Source organism: Heteronotia binoei, chromosome 1, assembly GCF_032191835.1.
Source record: "Heteronotia binoei isolate CCM8104 ecotype False Entrance Well chromosome 1, APGP_CSIRO_Hbin_v1, whole genome shotgun sequence".
Lineage (NCBI taxonomy): Eukaryota > Metazoa > Chordata > Lepidosauria > Squamata > Gekkonidae > Heteronotia > Heteronotia binoei.
Genome location: NC_083223.1, coordinates 265946298 through 265968191, shown reverse-complemented (window position 1 = coordinate 265968191; position 21894 = coordinate 265946298). Strand labels below are relative to the sequence as shown.

General features: G+C 49.2%; 1 protein-coding gene across 2 annotated transcripts in view; it reads left to right on the top strand.

Moving 5' to 3' along the window:
• Positions 1-17831, top strand: part of EFNA3 (ephrin A3) — a 105269-nt gene extending 87438 nt beyond the window's left edge. The window contains exons 2-5 of one of the 2 annotated variants that reach the window (XM_060255285.1): positions 6714-7003; positions 10544-10609; positions 16460-16537; positions 16885-17831. In XM_060255285.1, the coding sequence (XP_060111268.1) occupies positions 6714-7003; positions 10544-10609; positions 16460-16537; positions 16885-17006 (556 nt within the window). In that variant the 3' untranslated portion in view covers positions 17007-17831. The remainder of the gene's footprint in view (positions 1-6713; positions 7004-10543; positions 10610-16459; positions 16538-16884) is intronic. The other variant, XM_060255293.1, reaches the window with a different exon arrangement.
• The last annotated feature ends 4063 nt before the right edge of the window (positions 17832-21894 follow it).

Below are 21894 nucleotides of genomic sequence, written 5' to 3'. Positions count from 1 at the left end.
AAAGGTAAACCCCTGTGCAAGCATCAGTCATTTCCGACTCTGGGGTGACGTTGCTTTTGCAACGTTTTCACAGCAGACTTTTTAAGGGGGGGTTGCCATTGCCTTCCCCAGTCATCTACACTTTCCCCCCAGCAAGCTGGGTACTCATTTTACCAACCTCAGAAGGATGGAAGGCTGAGTCAACCTCGAGCCGGCTACCTGAACCCAGCTTCCGCCGGAATCAAACTCAGGTCATGAGCAGAGAGCTTGGACTGCACTACTGCAGGGCTCTTCTTACAGGGCCTCCTGTAAGCTCCTGGAGGATTGGCTCCATCAGGGGGGCGTGGCCTAATATGCAAAGGAGCTCCTGCTAGAATTCCATCCCTGGGCCACACACCCCTGATGTAGCCAATCCTCCAAGAGCTTACAGGACTTCTCTTACAGGGCCTACTGGAAGCCCCAGGAGGATTAGCTACATAAGGGGGCGTGGCCTAATAGGCAAAAGAGTTATCAAAGATTTCAGGTTTTCACGGCTGGTAACATCATTAGGGTTTGTAGAGTCTTTCGGGATCAAGTGCCATGTTCTACTGGAGAAAGTTTTCCTTCCAGACGTTTCGTTCTCAGCTGCGGAGAACATCCTCAGTGGCGTTGCAGCCGGAGCAGGCGCTCAGACCTTCTTGGCTGCTGTGCATTGAGTGGGGCCAGGGCTGCTGGAGAGCTGCTATTTCTAGGCTGGAGGGGGTGTGGTGAAAGGGCAATTGGTTTGTGGATGTGCCCATTGTTTGGTGGGGCTTCCTGGAAGGGTAGTGATAAGGAAACTGGCTGTTGAATGTGACCATTGTTCCGTGTTAATTGCTGGGAAGGTTGGAAGGGGTTTGAAGATAAGGAAGATGGTTGTTGACTGTGCTGATTGTTCTGTGGAATTTGCTGGTTGTTCTGAGACTTTCTGTAATTTATAGTCTGTAGGGTGTTTTGCAGAGCTGGATACCAAGATTGGTGGATGAAAATGCCTTCTTCCTTTCTGTTAAAATTGTGCTGGTGTTTGTAAATCTCAATAGCTTCTCTGATCAGGCGGGTATGATAATGTGAGACCGTAAAAAGGACTTCAGTTCTTTCAAAGTGGATGACATGGTCTCCTTCTTGAAGTGCATGTTCAGCTACAGAACTCTACAGGCAAAAGAGTTCTTGCTACAACAAAAAGCCCTGCTCACCGGCAATGTTCGCTCTGAGCTGTGGAGACTTGTGAGCAAAACTTCTGTTTCATGAGCTACCGGCATTAAGGTTGTGAGAGAGCAATTCGGCGACTGCATAAATGCGTTTGCTCTGCCTCCATCCTTCCTGAGTGAAGACAGAAATGTGCGAGCTGGAGACAGCCAGTTTGGTGCAGTGGTTAAGTGCGCAGACTCTTATCTGGGAGGACTGGATTTGGTTCCCCACTCTTCCACATACAGCTGCTGTTGTGACCACGGGTCAGCCACAAGTTCTCGCAGAGCTGCTTTTCTCAAGAGCAGTTTCTGTCAGAGATCCCTCAGCCTCACCCACCTCACAATGTGTCTGTTGTGGGAAGGGAAAGGGAAAGGAGATTGTAAGCTGCTCTGAGACTCCTCACTCAGTCAGAGAAAGAGAGAGTTGGATTGTCAGGAACAGGCTAGTGGAGATCTGCAGGTGGAGAGGGTGGGTTGATGGGAATTGGCGCAACTATTTACGAGTACTTCTGCTTTTTTTTTTTACTACCGCTTGCCAGATTCAGTGAATACAGCCCTCATTTGAGGCACCTTTAATAGTGAGATGCGTATTTTATTATTTTTGTAAAATGTACCATCTTACTGAACTTATGAGATGATAACAAAATGCCAAAAACGAGAGAAGAAATTATATCAATAATGTTGGTAGCAGCCAAATCCTTAATAGCACGATATTGGAAAACAAACATTCCCTTGTAGGAAACAATGGCCATAGAAAATTTGGGATCATCTGGCTGTGGAAAAGATCTCTGATCAAATTTCAGCTACTGAGAACCCAATGTACCAGTCTCATTTTGGGGGGAAATAAGAACATAAAAGAAGCCATGTTGGATCAGGCCAATGACCATCCAGTCCAACACTGTGTCACACAGTGGTCAATATATATGTGGTCAATATATATGTGTCACACAGTGGTCAATATATATGTGTGTGTATACACACACACATACATACATACATATACACACATATATACACACACATTTATATATATACACACACTGTGGCTAATAGCCACTGATGGACCTCTGCTCCATATTTTTATCCAATCCCCTCTTGAAGGTGGTTATGCTTGTAGCCGCCTCCACCTCCTGTGGCAGCGAATTCCACATGTCAATCACCCTTTGGGTGAAGAAGGACTTCCTTCTATCCGTTTTAACCTCAGCAATTTCATTGAATGCCCACAAGTTCTTGTATTGTGAGAAAGGGAGAAAAGTACTGCTTTCTCCATCCCATGCATAATCTTGTAAACCTCTATCATGTCACCCCGCAGCCGACGTTTCTCCAAGCTAAAGAGCCCCAAGCGTTTTAACCTTTCTTCATAGGGAAAGTGCTCCAGCCCTTTAATCATTCTAGTTGCCCTTTTCTGCACTTTTTCCAATGCTATAATATCCTTTTTGAGGTGCGGTGACCAGAATTGTACACAGTATTCCAAATGAGACCGCACCATCAATTTATACAGGGGCATTATGATGCCCTTTTTTTAATTTACAGAAAAAAAGTGCAACAAAACAAGCAATTCCTGAAAAATACAGAATTTTAATTGTTATTTTATTGTTTTAAATTATAATCATAAATTGTTTTCAAATTGACTGTTAGCCGCCCTGAGTCCGCCCGTGGAGAGGGTGGGATAGAAAACTAAAGTAATAAATAAATAAAATTTTAACTTTCTATTATAACTGCATATCTGTAGTATTGTGCTTTTCCTCTACTGTTGATATTGTTAAAGTTTCTGTTGTTATTGGTTATAAACGTTTTGATGTTTAATGTTTGGAAAAATTGATAAAAATACAAAGTTATAAAAATTGTAACCTGCCTTTCCGCCCCCGCGAACTGACCCGAGACAACTTACAAGTTGAAACACGGCAAAATCACATTTAAAATCACCTCCCCGCACACACCCCACAAAAGAAAAAAATCCACACCATTCAGACAATTAAAAATGGATGATACAGGAAGGTTCGTAGTGTGAATCCCGTTGAAATGCATAAACTGGCTCAAGGAAGCTTGCCTCCAGCAAATACCTGTGCAGGCAACTTATCAGCCAGCATTTCTTCCCAGTTCAAAGCCCCCTTTTAAGAAAATGCATAAACTTTTATTGATTTCTAAGGTTGTGCGAGAAAGGCCTTTGGTTTGGCAATGAGAGATCAGGGGGTGGGGCACGGGGGGGAGAGACTCCGTCCTTTGTAATGAATTGCGATTGCGTTTTATAGCATAAGCTGTGTGAGGGCTGAAAGGGGAAGGTATTTTAAATATAAATGCATTTTATCGATACCAATTTCTGGATTCCTCACTGCTGTTGCGGGAGGAGTATGCTCTGGGGCTTCTCAAGCGTCAGATTGAAAGTGAAATCTGCGCCCCCCCCCCCCGCCTCGCTCCAGTCTTTTCCAAGCTTTGGCTGTACCTTTGGTTGCTGCTTGTTTGTTGTAGTAGTTAAGGGCGCGGACTCTTATCTAGGAGAGCTGGGTTCGATTCCCCACTCCTCCACTTGCAGCTGCTGGCATGGCCTTGGGTCAGCCATACGTCTTGCAGAGTTGTCTTTGAAAGGGCAGCTTCCGGGAAAGCTCTCTCGGCCCCACCCACCTCACAGGGTGTCTGTTGTGGGGGAGGAAGAGAAAGGAGATTGTAAGCCACTCTGAGACTCAGAGAGAAGATCTTCTTCTAAATTGGGGGAAAGAAAATAAGTTGAAGGCTTCTTCTGTTGAGGCCTCCAAAGATAGCCCTTTGAGCAAGACAACCCCTTCCTTCCCTGAGCTCAGCCACCCATCCCTTCAGTAAGGTGATGTCGTTGATATCCTGCAGAAATTTTAAGCTATATGCCATGTATGAAGGATGTGAATTGTTTGGAAGCTTGTAGAAGCCTCGGTGAAACGGGGCAATATGTGCATCCCTGTTGCGGATTTGCGCTCTGCTGCTAGTCGTCTCTACACCGGCTATTATTAAAAAGAAGCTTGGGAGCGTTGGACTCTTACTTCACGGCTCGTCTATTACCCCCGGACCTCCACTGTAAAGCATAAGGATTTCGACTTCCAAGAAAGGACTTTGGGTCGGGTGTGATTGATGCACTTTTGTCTAAATTATTTATTTGTGATAAACCTTTGAATTGTTTTCATATTTGAGGCTGGTTTTTCGTGGATGCTGTGTGCTTTATACCTGCTTCTCTTTTCCATGTTACTCTTTGGGTTGCTATATCCTCCAGGTGGGGCCTGAGATTCTCCCGGAACTAGAACTGATCGCCAGATGACAGAGATCAGCTCCCCTGGAGGAATTGGCTGCTTTGGAGGCTGCATCTTGATAGAATTGCATCCCTCCTTTCCCCAGAATCTGTTCTGCCCAGGCTCTGCCCTGAAATCTCCGTACATTTCCCAAACCAAAGTAGGCAACCCCTACTATTTGGTCTTTGATTTTTCTGGCACACTGATCCCAGCGTGGTTCCTTCTCTTGCATAAAGGGAAGCTAGAGAGACAGACCGCTTGTCGCTCGGGGAAGAATTCTTAGCCGGTAGATGCATGCTGGCATTGTGCTTGCTCCATTGGAATTTTTCTGCATTGTGCAGGTGGTTGGACTAGATGACCCTGGAGGTACCTTCCAACTCTGTAATTCGATGATTCTGTGATTCATGGGACCCCGGATAACTGCTCCGTGCCGATCAGCAAAATGTTGGGTGCCAAAAGTGTGGTTCTTTGGGAGGGGAATCTCTTTTATCTGAAAATCACTTTTTTTACATCTAGCCACTGATTCCTCTTGATCTTGTTTTCCTCTTTTAAAAGAGGAATTTCTCTTTCATTTCTCTTTGAAGAGAAATCGCCTCTTTTTAACTTCAGCCCTTGCAGTTTTTTTATATTACACACCACAGGGTGGCGCTGTAGCAGGAGGATAGGAAGGCTTGGGAAGGCATTACCTGCCTTCGAGCATCTACCGAGTGAACTGTTGGAGAATCTCCCTTTCTTAATTCGAATTTCTCTTTGCACAAAAGGGAATTGATTATAAACTGACTCCAGATTCCTAAAAAAAAGTGGTAAAGAGATGGATTGCTGGATTTCAGGGAGAAACTGAGTAAGCAGGAATTCTCTTACCAACCCTACAAGGCACTTTTGAGCCTCACCTTAAGCTGCCCCTCATCCTGGAGACCTATGCAGACAGCTCAGCACTTCAGTTAAGAGCTGGTTACATCGATGTGCAGAATCCAAGCCAGGTTCATGAATCCCAACGAAAGGTCACAAGGAGAGGGAGCATAAAGGGAGAGGGAATTCTCCCCAGTACACATCCATCTCAACAAAGCAAAGGGGAGGAGCAGACAGAATAGAGAAAGGCCTAACCTAACCCTGGGAATTTATAATGTTCTGTTGCCTCTAGTGGCCATTCATCACAGAGCCTCAAATGAATATAATCTGGCTTAATTTTGGTATTCTGAAATCTTTGGTGCCAACAGGGGTGCAACGAGTTTGTAACGGGACAGATTTTTGTGATGGGAGATTGTGGGGACACAATTGTAGAGCTGGAATTCATCAGTGAATTATGAGAGGGGAGTCTTGGGAAAGGCCAGTGGACGATAAGATGGAAATGGCATCTGGATTGGTATAAATATAGACCAGAGATGTCAAACATGCAGTTTGGGGGCCGAATCAGTCCCCCATAGGGCTCCTATCAGGTCCCTGAGCAACTGGCTGTCATCTGCCTCCTTCTCTCTTGCTTCCTTCTGCATCGCAGCCTGCTTTGCCAGGCTTGCTCAATCGCACAGGAGCTACAGAGTAAAACCTCTCTTTTCTCAGCTGAGACTCCTCCCCTGGGGAGGAAGGCGGGGGAGAGGCAGAGCTTGTTTTCCCATGCTCTCTCAATCGCACAGCAGAGCTACTGAGCCAAGCCTTCTATTGGCTGAGGCTCCTCTCCCTCCTGGTGGGGAAGGAAGAAAAGAGCCAGAGCTTTCTTTGCCCAGTTCCGTGGATCCCATGGGAGAGATACAAAGAAAGCACCTTTAAGACCAACGAGTCCTAATGTTTTAAGCATGTTTTAAGTTTTTTTAATATATAGATGTTTTGTGTTTGTTGTGTTCTTTATAAAATTTATATCTCTGCTACCTAATCTTAAATAGGTACACACATGGCCTGGCCCGACATGGCTCGGCCCAACCCTACATGGCCCAGCCCAACAAGGTCTCATTTATGTCAGATCTGGCCCTTATAGCAAATGAGTTCGACACCCCCTGATTTAGACGCTAATCGGTGGTGAATGTTGGGGCCTAAACTACTTCCAGCAGGCCTAATGTTCAGGTGTACCAGCCCTTCTCCTTAATCCCAGATGTGCAAGGAACTTGCCTGCAGCTGCTCAATACCGACGGGACTTTCGGTCAATGACTTCTCCATGTGTTCAGAAATGGGTCTCGGCACAGGCTAAGCACGTAGGCATTTTGTGCTCAGCGGCTGAGATAAATCCCGCCTGGGTATTTTGGGGGAGTTTCATCCTGACTCCCCTTCTTTGTTTTCCCCACAGCTTGCGCCGAGAGGGCTACACGGTCCAGGTGAATGTCAACGACTACTTGGACATCTACTGCCCGCACTACAACTCCTCGGTGCCCGAGGGGCGCATGGAGCAGTACATCCTGTACATGGTGAACCACGAGGGCTACCGGACGTGCAACATCAGCCAAGGGTTCAAGCGCTGGGAGTGCAACCGCCCACGCGCCCTGCACAGCCCCATCAAGTTCTCAGAGAAGTTCCAACGCTACAGCGCCTTCTCGCTCGGCTACGAGTTTCACGCCGGACACGAGTACTACTACATCTGTGAGTGTCCCACTTGTCCTCCTTGCTTAAGATCTGAGAATCCTTAAGTCACGGAGAATCCCTTCTAACAGTTCCTACCTGGAATGCACAACTGTGTAAAAAGCAATGGCTTGGTTATTTGGGTAGGGGTGCGCATAGAGAGAAGAGCTGTGAGCTCCCTGAGGGTGTACATCACCTGGATGCTTCCAGCGAGAATGCCATTTGTAGAAGGGGCTGTGTGAATAATCTTATTGTACACCAATTATGCGTAAAGCGGCCTGCGAAACCCACACTGAAATTTCTCGTAGGTCAGCAGGAGACATGCAAAAGTCTCGCACGGCTCGGGTAGTCAGTCCCCGACATCTGGAGATACAGTAGCAGGAATAGTTGAAAACATCTGAGAACCGTTGCCAGAGGACTCGGCTCCCGACTGAACAGCTCAACTCTGTCTAACGCAGCTGCGTAGGGTCAGAGTTGCTGAGCGAGACCAGAAATCCCCAATCTCTCGCTTTCCCTAATTGAGCTCTGAGAATTGTAAGGTTACTGGGTGACCCCTGACCCCACCCTCAACAGGAAAATGCCAGAATGCAAATATAGCTTCAGGAGGGTAGCTGGGTTCCACAGTGGAAGAGAGAGACTAGAGTCTGGTAGCACTTTAGAAATCGAGATTTTCAAGGTAGGAAAGAGTCTCAAGCGTCAAAGCTGTCTGACAAAGGGGCCTTAAAACTCTTGAAACTTCACATCCCCCCCCAAATATTGTTGGTTTCTGAAGAGAGCCAGTTTGGTGTAGTGGTTAAGTGCGTGGACTGTTATTTATTTATTTATGATTTATATCCCGCCCTTTCCACCACGGTGGCTCAGGGCGGCTTACAACAGATAAGTCAACATAATATTAAATTGGTATTTAGATATATAAACATTTAAAACATTCAAAACATTTAAAACCTTAAAAACATTAAGCATTTCGGCAGTGTGCATAGCAAGGATCTGATTGAGCTACATTTAATTTCCTATATCATTTAGGTGTAAGCTAGCCGGAAGAGGGTTGTCTTACGGGCCCTGCGGAACTGAATAAGGTCCCGCAGGGCCCTCACCTCTTCCGGCAGCTGGTTCCACCATGTAGGGGCCATAACAGAGAAGGCCCTGTCCCTAGTAGATTTTAGGCGGGCTTCTTTTGGCCCAGGGATAACAAGAAGATTTTGGGTTCCTGATCTCAGTACTCTCTGGGGAACATGTGGGGAGAGACGGTCCTTCAGGTAGGCAGGTCCTAGGCCATATAGGGTTTTAAAGGTAATAACCAGCACCTTGTACCGGACTCGGTATGTTATTGGCAGCCAGTGCAGAGCCCGAAGACCCGGCCGAATGTGCCCCCATCTTGGGAGCCCCAATAACAGCCGGGCCGCGGCATTCTGCACCAGCTGCAATTTCCGAGTTCAGCACAGGGGCAGCCCCATGTAGAGGGCATTGCAGTAGTCCAACCTCGAGGTGACCGTAGCATGGATCACTGTTGCTAGATCATCGCGATCCAGGAAGGGAGCCAACTGCCTTGCCCGCCTAAGATGAAAAAACGCGGACTTGGCAGTGGCTGCTATTTGAGCCTCCATCTTTAAGGAGGGCTCCAATAGTACCCCCAGGCTCTTATCTGGGAGAACCAGGTTTGATTCCCCACTCCTCCACTTGCACCTGCTGGAATGGCCTTGGGTTAGCCATAGCTCTCTCACAAAGTTGTCCTTGAAAGGGCAGCTGCTGTAAGAGCCCTCTCAGCCCCACCCACCTCGCAGAGTGTCTGTTGTGGGAGGAGAAGATATGGGAGATTGTGAGCCGCTCTGAGTCTCTGATTCAGAGAGAAGACCAGGGCAAAAAAAAAAAAGTGCTCCTGGATTTGAAAATATGAACAATTCCCCCTTCAGAGCAGCTGTAATGGGACTCCTACGGTTGTCAACCTCCAGGTGGGAGCTGGAGTCTTCCCAGAATTACAACTGATCTGCAGACTACAAAGATCCATTCCCCTGGAGGAAAAGGATGCTTTGGAGGGTGGACTCTGCCGCACACATCCCTGCTGAGTTCCTGCCACCCCCAGGATCCTCCCCCAAATCTCCAGGAATTTCCCAGCTTGGAGTTGGCAACCCTAGCTACTAGCTGCCCAAACAGGTTTGTGGGTGAGGCTGCTTGTTTTTGAGGAGCTACCCTCAAACGCTTTTATTTCTCCCAACTGTTAACGAGGTCCAAGGAGATCGAAATGGCCAAGGGTATAGAGTCCATCCTAGTTCATTCCTTTTAGAGGGGAATTCTGCTGGGTTTTTTTCTCCTGACCCGCTTCTGAGTAACGCCCCATGATATATATGGTCTCTCTCCCATTGCAATCCCACAAAAGTCTGGGGCTGTAGGCTGAGAAGCAAATCAGGTTGCTGAATGGCATAGTGGAGCTTGGAATCCAGGTCTTCCCATTTCCAGTCCAGCAATCTGACTGGGACACCATACTGTCTCTTAAATTCCTCCCTCCGTGCCTCCTTATTCTCCCCCTCCCTCTGTGCCCCACCATGTTGGTGACTTCTTGCTGAGCCAAGCAGGCGCATCATCTACAGTCCACCAGGGGGCATCTCTGCCAAAACGTTGGTCCAAGGCTGGGCTGTATCTTCACAGTCCGTTCGGGACTGGAACACGGCAAAGTTTTTTGGGGGGGAGTCAAAGCTTTGCATTTTTAAATTCATTCCCTCCCCACCCGGTAAAAAAACCCGAACAAACCCAACTGCCAGTCCCGCGTGCTCCCTTTGCATAATCGCCTATTAAATGCATTTGGGTTGCAGCTGTTCTGTAATGAATACAATCAGATCCGACTGGGAGATTAAACGTTTTACTAAAGATTAAGTTCTTTTCTTCGGAGAAGAGAAAAGAAACGGTAATGATCAATTTGCTAAGACGTCCTGCATCACAAAGCGGAGCAGGTTAGGCTCTTGCGGAGGAAATGAATCCGGGTGGGGAAGACGGGAGACGTTCCTAGCAGCGGGAGGTGGGAGGGGACAGTGGCCCTCGGTGCGAGACTAGGGTCATTGCCTGAATGCAAGAATGTCCCTGTTGTTTCTTTCAGAGAGGGGTGGTGGCGGTTCCACTTTCTGTGAGGGCCGCCGCTTGATTCGGGAAAAATCATACTCAATTGCCCGTACGAGTTCTAATTGATTTAATTAAAAACGATTCCATCTGCATAAACCGTGGTTGCGAACAGAATTAGGGTGCTTTGTCTCTTGTTGATGCCTCGGTGGGTCTCCGCGGGCACCGTCTCAGCAAAGGTATTCCTTCCTTCCCGTTAGAGGGAGAAGGCGGATAGCTTTTCCGCGGATCTGCTTGGTATTTGCAGCTGTTGCCTACCTCAGAAGAGGCATGCCCTCGGGTGTCGGAACAAGAACGAGCCTCTTCCCGCAACCGTTGAGCGGTGATCTGCTGCCCGGTACACAGGGAGGCACATTGTGAATGGCTCGAAAGATTTTTCGCCATCAGCGAATCTGCCCGAAATTTCATTGCCCTTGTTTTGAGTTGGCAAACGTTCCCTCTGTTCTTTTTCAGCTACTCCGACGCACAACCACCGCCGGGCCTGCCTCCGAATGAGAGTCTTCGTCTGCTGTGCTTCTAGTAAGTGGTCCCCACCCTTGGCTGCATGCGCCAGCTCCTAAGACGCATCCCCACCTCCTGGGCTCGTTTTCTAGCAGGAGCTCCTCTGCATATTAGGCCATGCCCCCCTGATGTAGCCAATCCTCCTGGAGCTTACAGTAGAAGAAGAAGAAGATATTGGATTTATATCCCGCCTTCCACTCCGAAGAGTCTCAGAGCGGCTCACAATCTCCTTTACCTTCCTCCCCCACAACAGACACCCTGTGAGGTGGGTGGGGCTGGAGAGGGCTCTCACAGCAGCTGCCCTTTCAAGGACAACCTCTGTCAAAGCTATGGCTGACCCAAGGCCATGCCAGCAGGTGCAAGTGGAGGAGTGGGGAATCAAACCCGGTTCTCCCAGATAAGAGTCCGCACACTTAACCACTACACCAAACTGGCTCTACACCAAGTAGGCCCTGTACTAAGAGCCTACACTACACCAAGTAGGCCCTGTACTAAGAGCCCTGTGAGCTCTTGGAGGATTGGCTACATCAGGGGTGTGTGGCCCAGGGATGGAATTCTAGCAGGAGCTCCTTTGCATATTAGGCCATGCCCCCCTGATGCAGCCAATCCTCCTGGAGCTTACAGTAGGCCCTGAACTAAGAGCCCTGTAAACTCTTGGAGGATTGGCTGCATCAGGGGGCGTGGCCTAATATGCAGAGGAGCTCCAGCTAGAAAAAGAGCCCTGCCCACCTCTCTTCGAGAGTTCTCTGTGCATGGCTTGAAAACACTGCATGTGTCCTCTCGCTTATTTATTTGCAGTGTGCGGCTCTGAGTTGAGCAGACTTCTCTGGGATGCAAAAGCTTGCAATCTCACCAAGCTTAACAAGTTTGCCTCTCCTGTTCCCCTCGTTCTGTGGCAGCGGTGCACAGCTGCACGTGACCCGCATATGCGGGTGTTCATGCTCCCCGCTTTTGCACTTGCAGTCTGGCCGCACGCGACGCATTCAACGTGCCAAGAGTTGCCGTTTTTTGCGGGTTGCTTTCTAGCAAGTTTCTAGTCTTCAAGGGGATTTATTTTTATCATTTAAGAACCGTGTTATCCTACTATTCTCCCTATGAAATGAAAAGGGCTAACGGCATTGCTGATTTAATTTTAGAAATGTAACATCAAATAATACCCTAGTGAACAGTTCAGCGGATCTCTGGAGAGGCAGCAATGAAATTTCCAAAATAAATACAGCATTAGGGTGTAAATACAGCTCTGTCAGAGAACAAGGAGCATAAGAGACCATCTAATCCAGCACCCTGTTTCCAGCAGCAGCCAACCAAAACACTGGCAGAACGACTATAGTCACACTTCAAAGGCAGCAGGATTTCCTTGTTGTTTACCAACATGTCATTCTTAGAGATATACTGCCTCTGCAGCTGGAGGCTCCATTTAGATGCCACAGCTAAAGGCCTTAGATCAGGGGTGTTAAACTCATTTGCTATGAGGGCCGAATCTGACACAAAAGAGACCTTGTTGGGCCACGCCATCTTCGGCTGGGCCAAGTGTGTACCTATTTAAGATTAGGTAGCAGAGATATGAACTTTATAAAGGACAGACACCAACGCAATTAAAGATTTTTTAAAACCCCCACAAAACTTAAAACATGCTTAAAACCTTAGCACTCATTGGTCTTAAAGGTGCTTTCTTGATATTTCTCCCATGGGATCCAAGGAAGCTCTGGCTCTTTCCTTCCTTCCACAGGGGACCAGGAGGAGCCTCAGCCAATAGAAGGAAGAGAGGCTTGGCTCAGTAGCGTTGTGCAATTCAGAGAGCCTGGCAAAGCAAGCTGTTACGCAGAAGGAAGCTAGAGAGAGGGAGAAGGAAGCAGATGACAGCCAGTTGCTCAGGAGCCTGATAGGAGCCCTCCAAGGGCCTGATTCAGCCTCTATGCTGCATGTTTGATACGCCTGCCTTAGATGGACCCAGGGCTTTTTTTTTTTTTAGCAGAAACTCCTTTGCATATTAAGCCACACACCCCTGATGTAGCCAATCCGTAAGAAGAGCCCTCTAAGCTCTTGGAGAATTGGCTACATCAGGGGCGTGTGGCCTAATATGCAAAGGAGCTCCTGCTGCAAAAAAAAGCTCTGGGTGTACCTCTCCTCCCCCCACGAGTTGGTCTACTTCTCTCTACAGCTTTATAGCTAGCACTATATCTTGTGGCAGGGAGTTCCGTAAGTTCATTGTATGTCGCCTCTGAGTTGGAATAGAGGGGAAGTGATGAGGAAGGAGGATCTGTCATGCCTTACTCATCACCGCAGGGGGGAATGAGGCGACGAAGCCCCAAGGAGAAGAGGAATAGGATGCACCAGATTCAGATTACTGGTGGAGGGGTCCGGCTTCAAGTGTTGCTTTGCATAAATTAAATAAAAGAAAGTGTCCCCCCCCCCCCTGCCGCTTGCTACTGATTTACTGGCTGCAAGGATATAGAATCCTAGAGTTGGAGGGGACCTCCAGGGCCATAGAATCCTAGAGATGGAAGGGACCTCCAGGGCCATAGAATCCTAGAGATGGAAGGGACCTCCAGGGCCATAGAATCCTAGAGATGGAAGGGACCTCCAGGGCCATAGAATCCTAGAGATGGAAGGGACCTCCAGGGCCATAGAATCCTAGAGATGGAAGGGACCTCCAGGGCCATAGAATCCTAGAGATGGAAGGGACCTCCAGGGCCATAGAATCCTAGAGTTGGAAGGGACCTCCAGGGCCATAGAATCCTAGAGATGGAAGGGACCTCCAGGGCCATAGAATCCTAGAGATGGAAGGGACCTCCAGGGCCATAGAATCCTAGAGATGGAAGGGACCTCCAGGGCCATAGAATCCTAGAGTTGGAAGGGACCTCCAGGGCCATAGAATCCTAGAGATGGAAGGGACCTCCAGGGCCATAGAATCCTAGAGATGGAAGGGACCTCCAGGGCCATAGAATCATAGAATCCTAGAGTTGGAAGGGACCTCCAGGGCCATAGAATCATTAATTTTAATAATTTATAACTGTTTTAACTATGTTTTTATAAGTATAATGGATGTAATGTGTATTTTATGTTGTGAGCCGCCCTGAGCCTGCTTCGGCGGGGAGGGCGGGATAGAAATAAAAAATTATTATTATTATTATTAGAGTTGGAAGGGACCTCTAGGGTCACCTAGTCCAACCCCCTGCATAATGCAGGGAACTCACAACTATCTCCCCCTAAATTCATAGGATCTGCATTGCTGCATTGCATGGCCATCTTGCCTCTTTTTAAAAACCTCCAAGGAAAGAAAGCCCACCACCTCCCGAGGAAGCCCGTTCCACTGAGGAACCGCTCTAATTGTCAGGAAGTTCTTCCTAATGTTGAGATGGAAACTCTTTTGATTTAATTTCAACCCATTGGTTCTGGTCCTACCTTCTGGGGCCACAGAAAACAATTCCACACCGTCCTCTAGATGACAGCCCTTCAAGTACTATATGACAGCCCTTTAAGTACATAACCCATGAGGACTAGAAACTTGCTTTGAAAAAAAAAAAGCTGCCATTTGGTCAGAAATAATACTGCAATCGAAGGAAAGCACACACAACGTGATATTCTGGCCTCCTTCTCTGCCCACAAGAAGTGCAGCCGCAGCCTACATGCATGCCTGAAGTTGAATGGGCATCGTCGGTTCCTTAATAGGGAAATGCTGCCACAAGGCGATGGAATCCTTTTAAGGTGTTTCCAGGGGTGGAATTCTAACAGGATCTCCTTTGCATATTAGGCCACACACCCCTGATGTAGCCAATCCTCCAAGAGCTTACAAAAAGGATCCTTGCAACCTCTTGGAGGACTGGCTGCATCAGGGGTGTGTGGCCTGATCTGCAAAGGAGCTCCTGCTAGAATTCCACCCCTGGTGTTTCTATAGTTACCCATTCTTAATGCGCCCCCACATGGTGAAACAGAGGTACCGCCAGAGGAAAGATGGAAAACTTCCGCTCACAGGACAGAAAACCAGCTTTCGCTTTCACCACATGGGGCTGGTTGAGGGGTGCCCCAGGACTTCCCCGCACCACCGTGGGATGACATTGCCCTGGAAGACAAGACGTTAACAGTGAGACATGTTTTACCCTGTGAGAATTAATACCAGGCAGGGCTATTTTTTGTAGAAAAAGCCCAGCAGCCCATTTGCATATTACGCCATACCCCCGATGACACCATTGTTTCATGCAGGGTTCTTTTTGTAGAAAAAGCCCAGGAGCTCATTTGCATATTAGGCCACACCTCCTGATGGCACCATTGTTTCGTGCAGGGCTTTTTTTTATAGAGAGCCCAGCAGGAATCATTTGCATATTAGGCCACACCCCCTGACACCAAGACAGCCAGAACTGCGTTCCAGTGCGTTCCTGCTATGAAAAGAAAAACCCTGATACCAGTTTCGTGAATAGGCAACTCGTACAGAGTAACACAAATGGGGAGTTTGTCGGGAGGAGAATCCCTTTTACCTCCAGTTAGAATCGTAGAATCCTAGAGTGGGAAGGGACCTCCAGGGTCATCTAGTCCAACCCCCTGCACAACCCAGGAAACTCACAAATCCCTCTCCCTAAATTCACAGTTTCCCATTCTTGTGCCAATTTGCCACTTCTTCGGCTCATTCCCCTACGCCTCTTCCTCCTCCCGCTGCCCTCCTGTAGGCCAGTCAGCTGGGCATCAGAGGGGAAGGCGGGGTCAAAGCAGGAAGAGCGTTGTCCGCCCTTTTTTGCTTCAGGCCTTCTGCTGCCGTTGACACTGCTGCTTGTGACCGACCTAAATGCACCGCCAACCTCCAAATGCTGTCATGCAATTTCCTGTCATCCATACTTCAGTGCGCACATACCTGTTCTTGATAGAACCATGTTTGAGTCCAGTGGCACCTTTAAGACCCACAAAGCTTAATTCTGGGTTTTGTGCGCACACATACTTTGGACATAAAACTCCCTATTTGTGTTATTGTGAACAGCCACCTGTTTGTGAACGTTTTCTTGCTAATCTCCCGGTATGACTTCTCACTGGAGGGAATGGTGCATGCACACGGAAGTTTATGCCCAAAATTAAACTTTGTTGGTCTTAAAGGTGCCACTGGACTCAAACTTTGCCCTGTTGCTTCAGACCAACGGTGGCCAAACTTGCTTAACATAAGAGCCACATAGTATAAACGTCAGACGCTTGAGAGCCACGAGACATGAACGTCAGATGTTGGAAGGAAGGAAGGAAGGAAGGAAGGAAGGAAGGAAGGAAGGAAGGAAGGAAGGAAGGAAGGAAGAAAGGAAGGAAGGAAGGAAGGAAATAAATACATGGGGGGAGGGAAGGAGAAGCAGGAAGAAGACAACTTTAAATGAATTCTCTAAGCTGCCAGCCAACTTGGAGAAATGATTTTCCAAGCCAGCTGACAGGGGGCTTCAAGAGCCACACCATATGTGTGAAAGGGCCACATGTGGCTCTCAAGCTGCGGTTTGGCCACCCCTGCTTCAGATCAACACAGCTTTCCATCTGCATCTATCTGTTCTCAACGTTCACCCCCATAATGCACCAGTCAAGCATCGCCTGGATACGCCTGCTGTTTGCTGGTTGGTATTCATGTCCATCTGTGCATCCAATGGGAATCCTAGTGCATGCTCATTTCCCCCCCCCCCCCGCCCCTGTGTTGCATGGGCCTTTTGACTCTCCTTTAATGCCTTTACGGGGGATCCGGTATGATTGTATGAGTTTACAGGTAGGGGTAGGGTCAAAACGTCTCTGGGGGAAGTGGTGAAATTTTGAGTGAAGGGAAGAGGTGGGGCTGTGGGGAGGGAGATTGGCGCATGGTCCCTCCCCTTCCCCCTCCGGCGCATAACCCTCTCCCCCCTCTCCTGCCTGCAGCGTCGCACTCTGGGGAGAAGGCGGTGCCGACCCTCCCGCAGTTCACTATAGGGCCAGAGGTGAAGATCGAGGACTTGGGTGAGTGAGACTCACAGCGCCCCCTGCTGGCGGAGGGAGCTTCCTGAAGCTTGTTTCCCCTGCTGGCGCCCAGCACCCCTCTCTGCCTTGGCAGCGCCCCCTGCTGGATGAGGCTGAGAGCTTATCCAGATCCGGGGGATCCCCCCCTAGCAAATTGGATTAAGCCTTGGAGCTGCAGCAGGGTTTCCCCCCCCCTCTCCCCGAAAAATCCTCTGCCCTCCTCCGTACCGGAGGTGTTGAGCAGGAGGCGCTAGAGGGGAGGAGAGGGTGCCCCTTGCCCTGCTCTGGTCTTATTGCCCTTCCTTTCTCCCCTCTTCCTTTTCTCTCTCCCCCTCCCCGTTTTGCAGATAATTTTAACCCCGAGATGCCCAAGTTGGAGAAGAGCATCAGTGGGACCAGCCCCAAACGGGAACACTTGCCCCTGGCTGTGGCCGCCGCCCTCTTCCTCATGACTCTCTTGGCCTCCTAGCCGCGCGGGGTGCCGAGGGAGAGCACCGAACCGCCTGCGCGGACCCAGCTCCCTCCCCAGTGACTCCCCTTGACGTCGTGAAAGGACAAACAATTAAAAAATGATCTATTTAAACTGCAACGAGACAGCAGGACAGGCAGACGGGGAGTGCCACGGTGGTGGAGCGTGAACCTTTTTTATTTTCCTGACGGCGCCACCCTCTCCCTCCCCCAGCAAAGGGAACATCGCCGCTGCAGCCTGCCCTCTCTTTCTCTCGCCTGCCCCGTCTGCCTGTCGCTCGGGGGGAGGGGAGATTCAAAGGAGGTCGTGGGGTTTTGCCTACCGGGACGGGAGCCCCGCCCGCCTGCGAACTTGAGCGGGGAGGGGGCTGTCCAGTGCCCTGCCAGAAGGCGTGCTCGACATCCGGGCCTCCAAGCCGAACAGTGGCCTAAGGACCGTGGGCCACCGAAGCAATAGGCCACCTGCCTGTCTCTTTTTTGGAGGGAGGGTCCTAGGCACAGCATGGCAGCAAACACCCGGAGCGGCAGAGATCGCCTTGAAGACCTCAGCCGGCTCGAGCCGTAACACGAGGATGCCGCAGTGGGGCCGTGTTTCCAAGAGGGAGAGCTGTGCCCTGTTTGGAGAGGGGCACCTTGCCCTACCCCGCAGTGGGGGGCACTGTATGCCTGGTGACTCTTGACCTGGGAGGTGTGGTACCCTAGTTCCGGGGTACCTGTACATATCGCGATGTGTTGTGTACAGAGAGAGGCTCTATTATCCGTGTCTATAGATTATCATAAACTGTTCTCGTAGTGGGTGGGCACGGGGCGGGCGCCGGCCTGCCTGCGTTAAGCCAGAGTCTTTTTTTATTTCTCTCTCCTTTTTTTTTTTTGTGTTTTGTTCTTTTGGGGCGATTCCTCCCTTTGTCTTCTGTGAAGACCAGACCTATGCAAAACGCACGGACACTTTTCTTTCTGGGGCAAAAACCACGTCGACGGACAAGCAAAGGACCTTTTGGGGGGGTGGATGTTCGAGGGGTTCTTTTTTGTGTTCTCAAAAGCTTTGGCTGGCGATTTTCATATACTTGCTCTTAGTCTATTAAAAAAAAAACTCAATAAAAGGTGGAGAAAAAAATCCTTCCCCTTTTCCCAGCTGTGGATTTTGTGACCGTGATCCAGGGGTTAAGGGGGAGGGGGGGCGGGAGAGAAGATGGAACCGGCAAACAGGTTGGGCTTGAACCATTTTTCGTAGAGGTGGTTCAGCCCACGTTCCAGGAAGCCAACAAGAATGGACTGGTGGACTTAAGTCTAAATGTTTCTTAGATCGACATAAGCCCCCATTTTAACATGCCTCACTATTATCTCCCGGGCTCTTTTCCTAGCAGCCCTCCCACTATCGGGTCTCCTTGTCCACATGTTTGTTCACCCCCTCAAAGAATGTTGCCTCACACAGTGCCCAACCAGTTCCTCTGGAGGGCCAACAACAGGACAGAGAGGCCAAGGCCTTCCCCTCATAAAAACATCAGAACAGCCCTGCTGGATCAGACCACTGAGGGTCCATCTAGTCCAGCATCCTGCCTCACACAGTGGCCTCAACCAGTTCCCCTGGAGGGCCATCAACAAGGCAGAGAGGCTGAGGCCTTCCCCTCATAAGAACATCAGAAGAGCCCTGCTGGATCAGGCCAGTGGTCCACTTAGCCCAGCATCCTGTCTCACACAATGGCCAACCAGTTCCAACAACGGTAGAGATACCAAGGCCTTCCCCTAATAAGAACATAAGAGCCCTGCTGGATCAGACCAGTGGTCTATCTAGTCCATCATCCTGCCTCACAGTGGCCTCAACCAGTTCCTCTGGAGGGCCGACAACAGGGCAGAGACACCAAGGCCTTCGCCACATAAGAACATCAGAAGAGCCCTGCTGGCTCAGACCAGTGAGGGTCCATCTAGTCCAGCATCCCACCTTACAGAGCGGTCAGCTAGTTCCTCAGTAAAGCCAACAACAGGGCATAGGGGCCAAGACCACCCCTTGAGGTTGCCCCCTGGCAGTGGGATTCAGAGGTTGACTGCCTCTGAACATGGAGGTTGCCTTTAATAGCCACTGATAGACCTCCCCTCCATAAATCTGTCTAATCCCCTTTTAAAGCCATTTACTCTTGTGGCCATCACAACATCCTCTGGCAGCAAATCCCACATTTTTATCACTCTCAGTGAAAAGAAGTAAAACTGATGTTCTTTTTAAAAAAAATAATAATAATAATTCTGGTGCTCTGTTAACCAGGGGCACCTTTTCAACTTGTCCAAATGTTCATGCATTTCAGTGCTGGTTTGGATAAACGGAGCGGCCCAACTGAAAAGGGATTTCTAGGCTCAAATGAAGCCCTGTACTGGGTGGGGGGTAATCTGGATGTAACAACGGTCCTCTATGCCTTGTGAGGGAATGGGGGGCCATCCAAGTCGAAATAAAAATGATAGGGAGAGGCTGGTGGATGGTTTGATGGAATTTCCCACAGCCTAAGTTAGACGAGGCCATGCTCTGACTCTCCCACCTTCATTTCTGAGTCACAGTCTGGCTCTACGTCTGTCCAAGAAACTTTTGGGTTGTTGTTTTTTTTTGGGGGGGGGGTGACTTCTCTAAGGGACAGGGCTTTTTTTTGTAGCAGGAACTCCTTTGCATATTCGGCCGCACACACCCGATGTAGCCAATCCTCCAAGAGCTTAAAGGTAAAGGTAGTCCCCTGTGCAAGCACTGGTCATTTCTGACTCTGGGGTGACGTTGCATCACGATGCTTTTGTGGCAGACTTTTTACGGGGTGGTTTGCCATTGCCTTCCCCAGTCATCTGCACTTCCCCCCCCCCCGGCAAGCTGGGTGCTCATTTTACCAACCTTGGAAGGATGGAAGGCTGAGTCAACCTTGAGCCGGCTACCTGAACCCAGCTTCCACCGGGATCAAACTCTGGTCGTGAGTAGAGAGCTTGGACTGCAGGACTGCAGCTTTACCACTCTGCGCCACGGGACTCCTATTCCAAGAGCTTACAGAGCTCTTATAATTGGGCCTACTGTAAGCTCTTGGAGGATTGGCTGCATCAGGGGGTGTGGCCAAATATGCAAAGGAGTTCAGCTGCCAAAAAAAAAAATCCCTGCTCAGGACATACCCTGAATCGCAGTGTGTTCTTGTGTCTTTGAACTGATCCTTCTTTATTTGCCGGGGTGGGGGGAATTCCAACATTTCCGGGATCCTTCACTTCCCCCTCCTGCACTTTTGCTAGCATATCAGTCAGGGCTAAGACAGGTTTCCCAGCAAGCAATATACGGGTGGGAAAACACCTCTCTGTTTCTGCTTGGCCTCTGGCCTTGCTTTCATCACATACCTCTAATCTTTGCTGCATATCCATAAGGACCGGAAACTTGCTTTTGGGGGGGGGGGGGTTAGAACACTGTGATCTAAGGAGAGCGATATGATCATAGAATCATAGAGTTGGAAGGGACCTCCAGGGTCATCTAGTCCAACCCCCTGCGCAATGCAGGAAATTCAAATACCTCTCCCCCCCACATACACACCCAGTGACCCCTGCTGCACGCCCAGAAGATGGCAAAACAGAACCAAAAAGCCCTCCAGGATCTCAGGCCAAACTGGTCTGGGGAAAAATTGCTTCCTGACCCCAAAGTGGCAATCAGCATTTCTGGGGGTGTATAAGGAAGAGCCACGAGAACGAAACCCTGATGCAACCCTTCCTGCCCTTGCTTTCAGAATCTGCCTAAGTTCACGGGATCAGCATTGCTGTCAGAGGAGCATCTAGCTTCTGTTTGAAAACCTCCAAAGAAGGAGAGCCCACCACATCCCAAGGAAATACCGGATGCGTTTCAAGGTGCTGGTTCTTACCTTTAAAGCCCTATATGGCCAGGAACCTTCATACCTTAGGGACCGCCTTTCCCCACATGTTCCCCAGAGAGCACTTCTGTCATGGTCACGAAACCTATTCTCAATCCCTGGCCTTAAAGAAGCCAGGCTCGTGACAGCTACAGCCAAGGCCTTTTCTGTTGCAGCCCCAAGCTGGTGGAACGAGCTCCCCAAGGAGGTTAGGGCCCTGTGAGAGCTCACACAGTGCCGCAGGGCCTGTAAAACGGAGCTCTTCGACCAGGCATTTGGAAATTAAGATCATTTGGCTGAAACAGACCCCGGAACGCCTGGGCCACCGTGAACACGAACCTAAGACCTACCTTTCTGTAAGCACATCCAGCTTGAATAACAAATGGACATTTAAAGATCATTATAGCACCTGAAACAGTTTAATGTTTTTTTATCTTATTTTTTTTAATGTGGTTTTATGTTCCATGTATTTACATGATTGCATAAGCCACCCTGAGTCTGCTTCGCGGGGAGGGCGGGAAATAAATGGAATTAAATAAATATGTATGTATATATGTTCCACTGAGGAACCTCTCTAACGGAGGTGGCCCTCCTGCCGTGCCCAAAAGGAGCATACCCACATCTTGGCCACGTACCTGAGGACATGAATTCACATAATTGCCCCTGATCCGCCATCCCTATTTCCATCGTTTTGGGTTCCAACAGCCCTGTAAGGTAGGCAGGGCTATTTTTGTAGTAAGGACTCCTTTGCATATTAGGTCGCACACCCCTGATGTCGCCAATCCTCCAGTTTACAGGGCTCTTCGCACAGGTTACATCATATGAACATATGAAGCTGCCTTATACTGAATCAGACCCTCGGTCCATCGAAGTCAGTATTGTCCACTCAGACTGGCAGCGGCTTTCCAGGGTCTCAAGCGGGGCTTTTTCACACCTATTTGCCTGGTCCCTTTTTAGTTGGAGATGCTGGGGATTGAACCTGGGACCTTCTGCTTACCAAGCAGATGCTCTACCACTGAGCCACCGTCCCTCCCCAGGGGT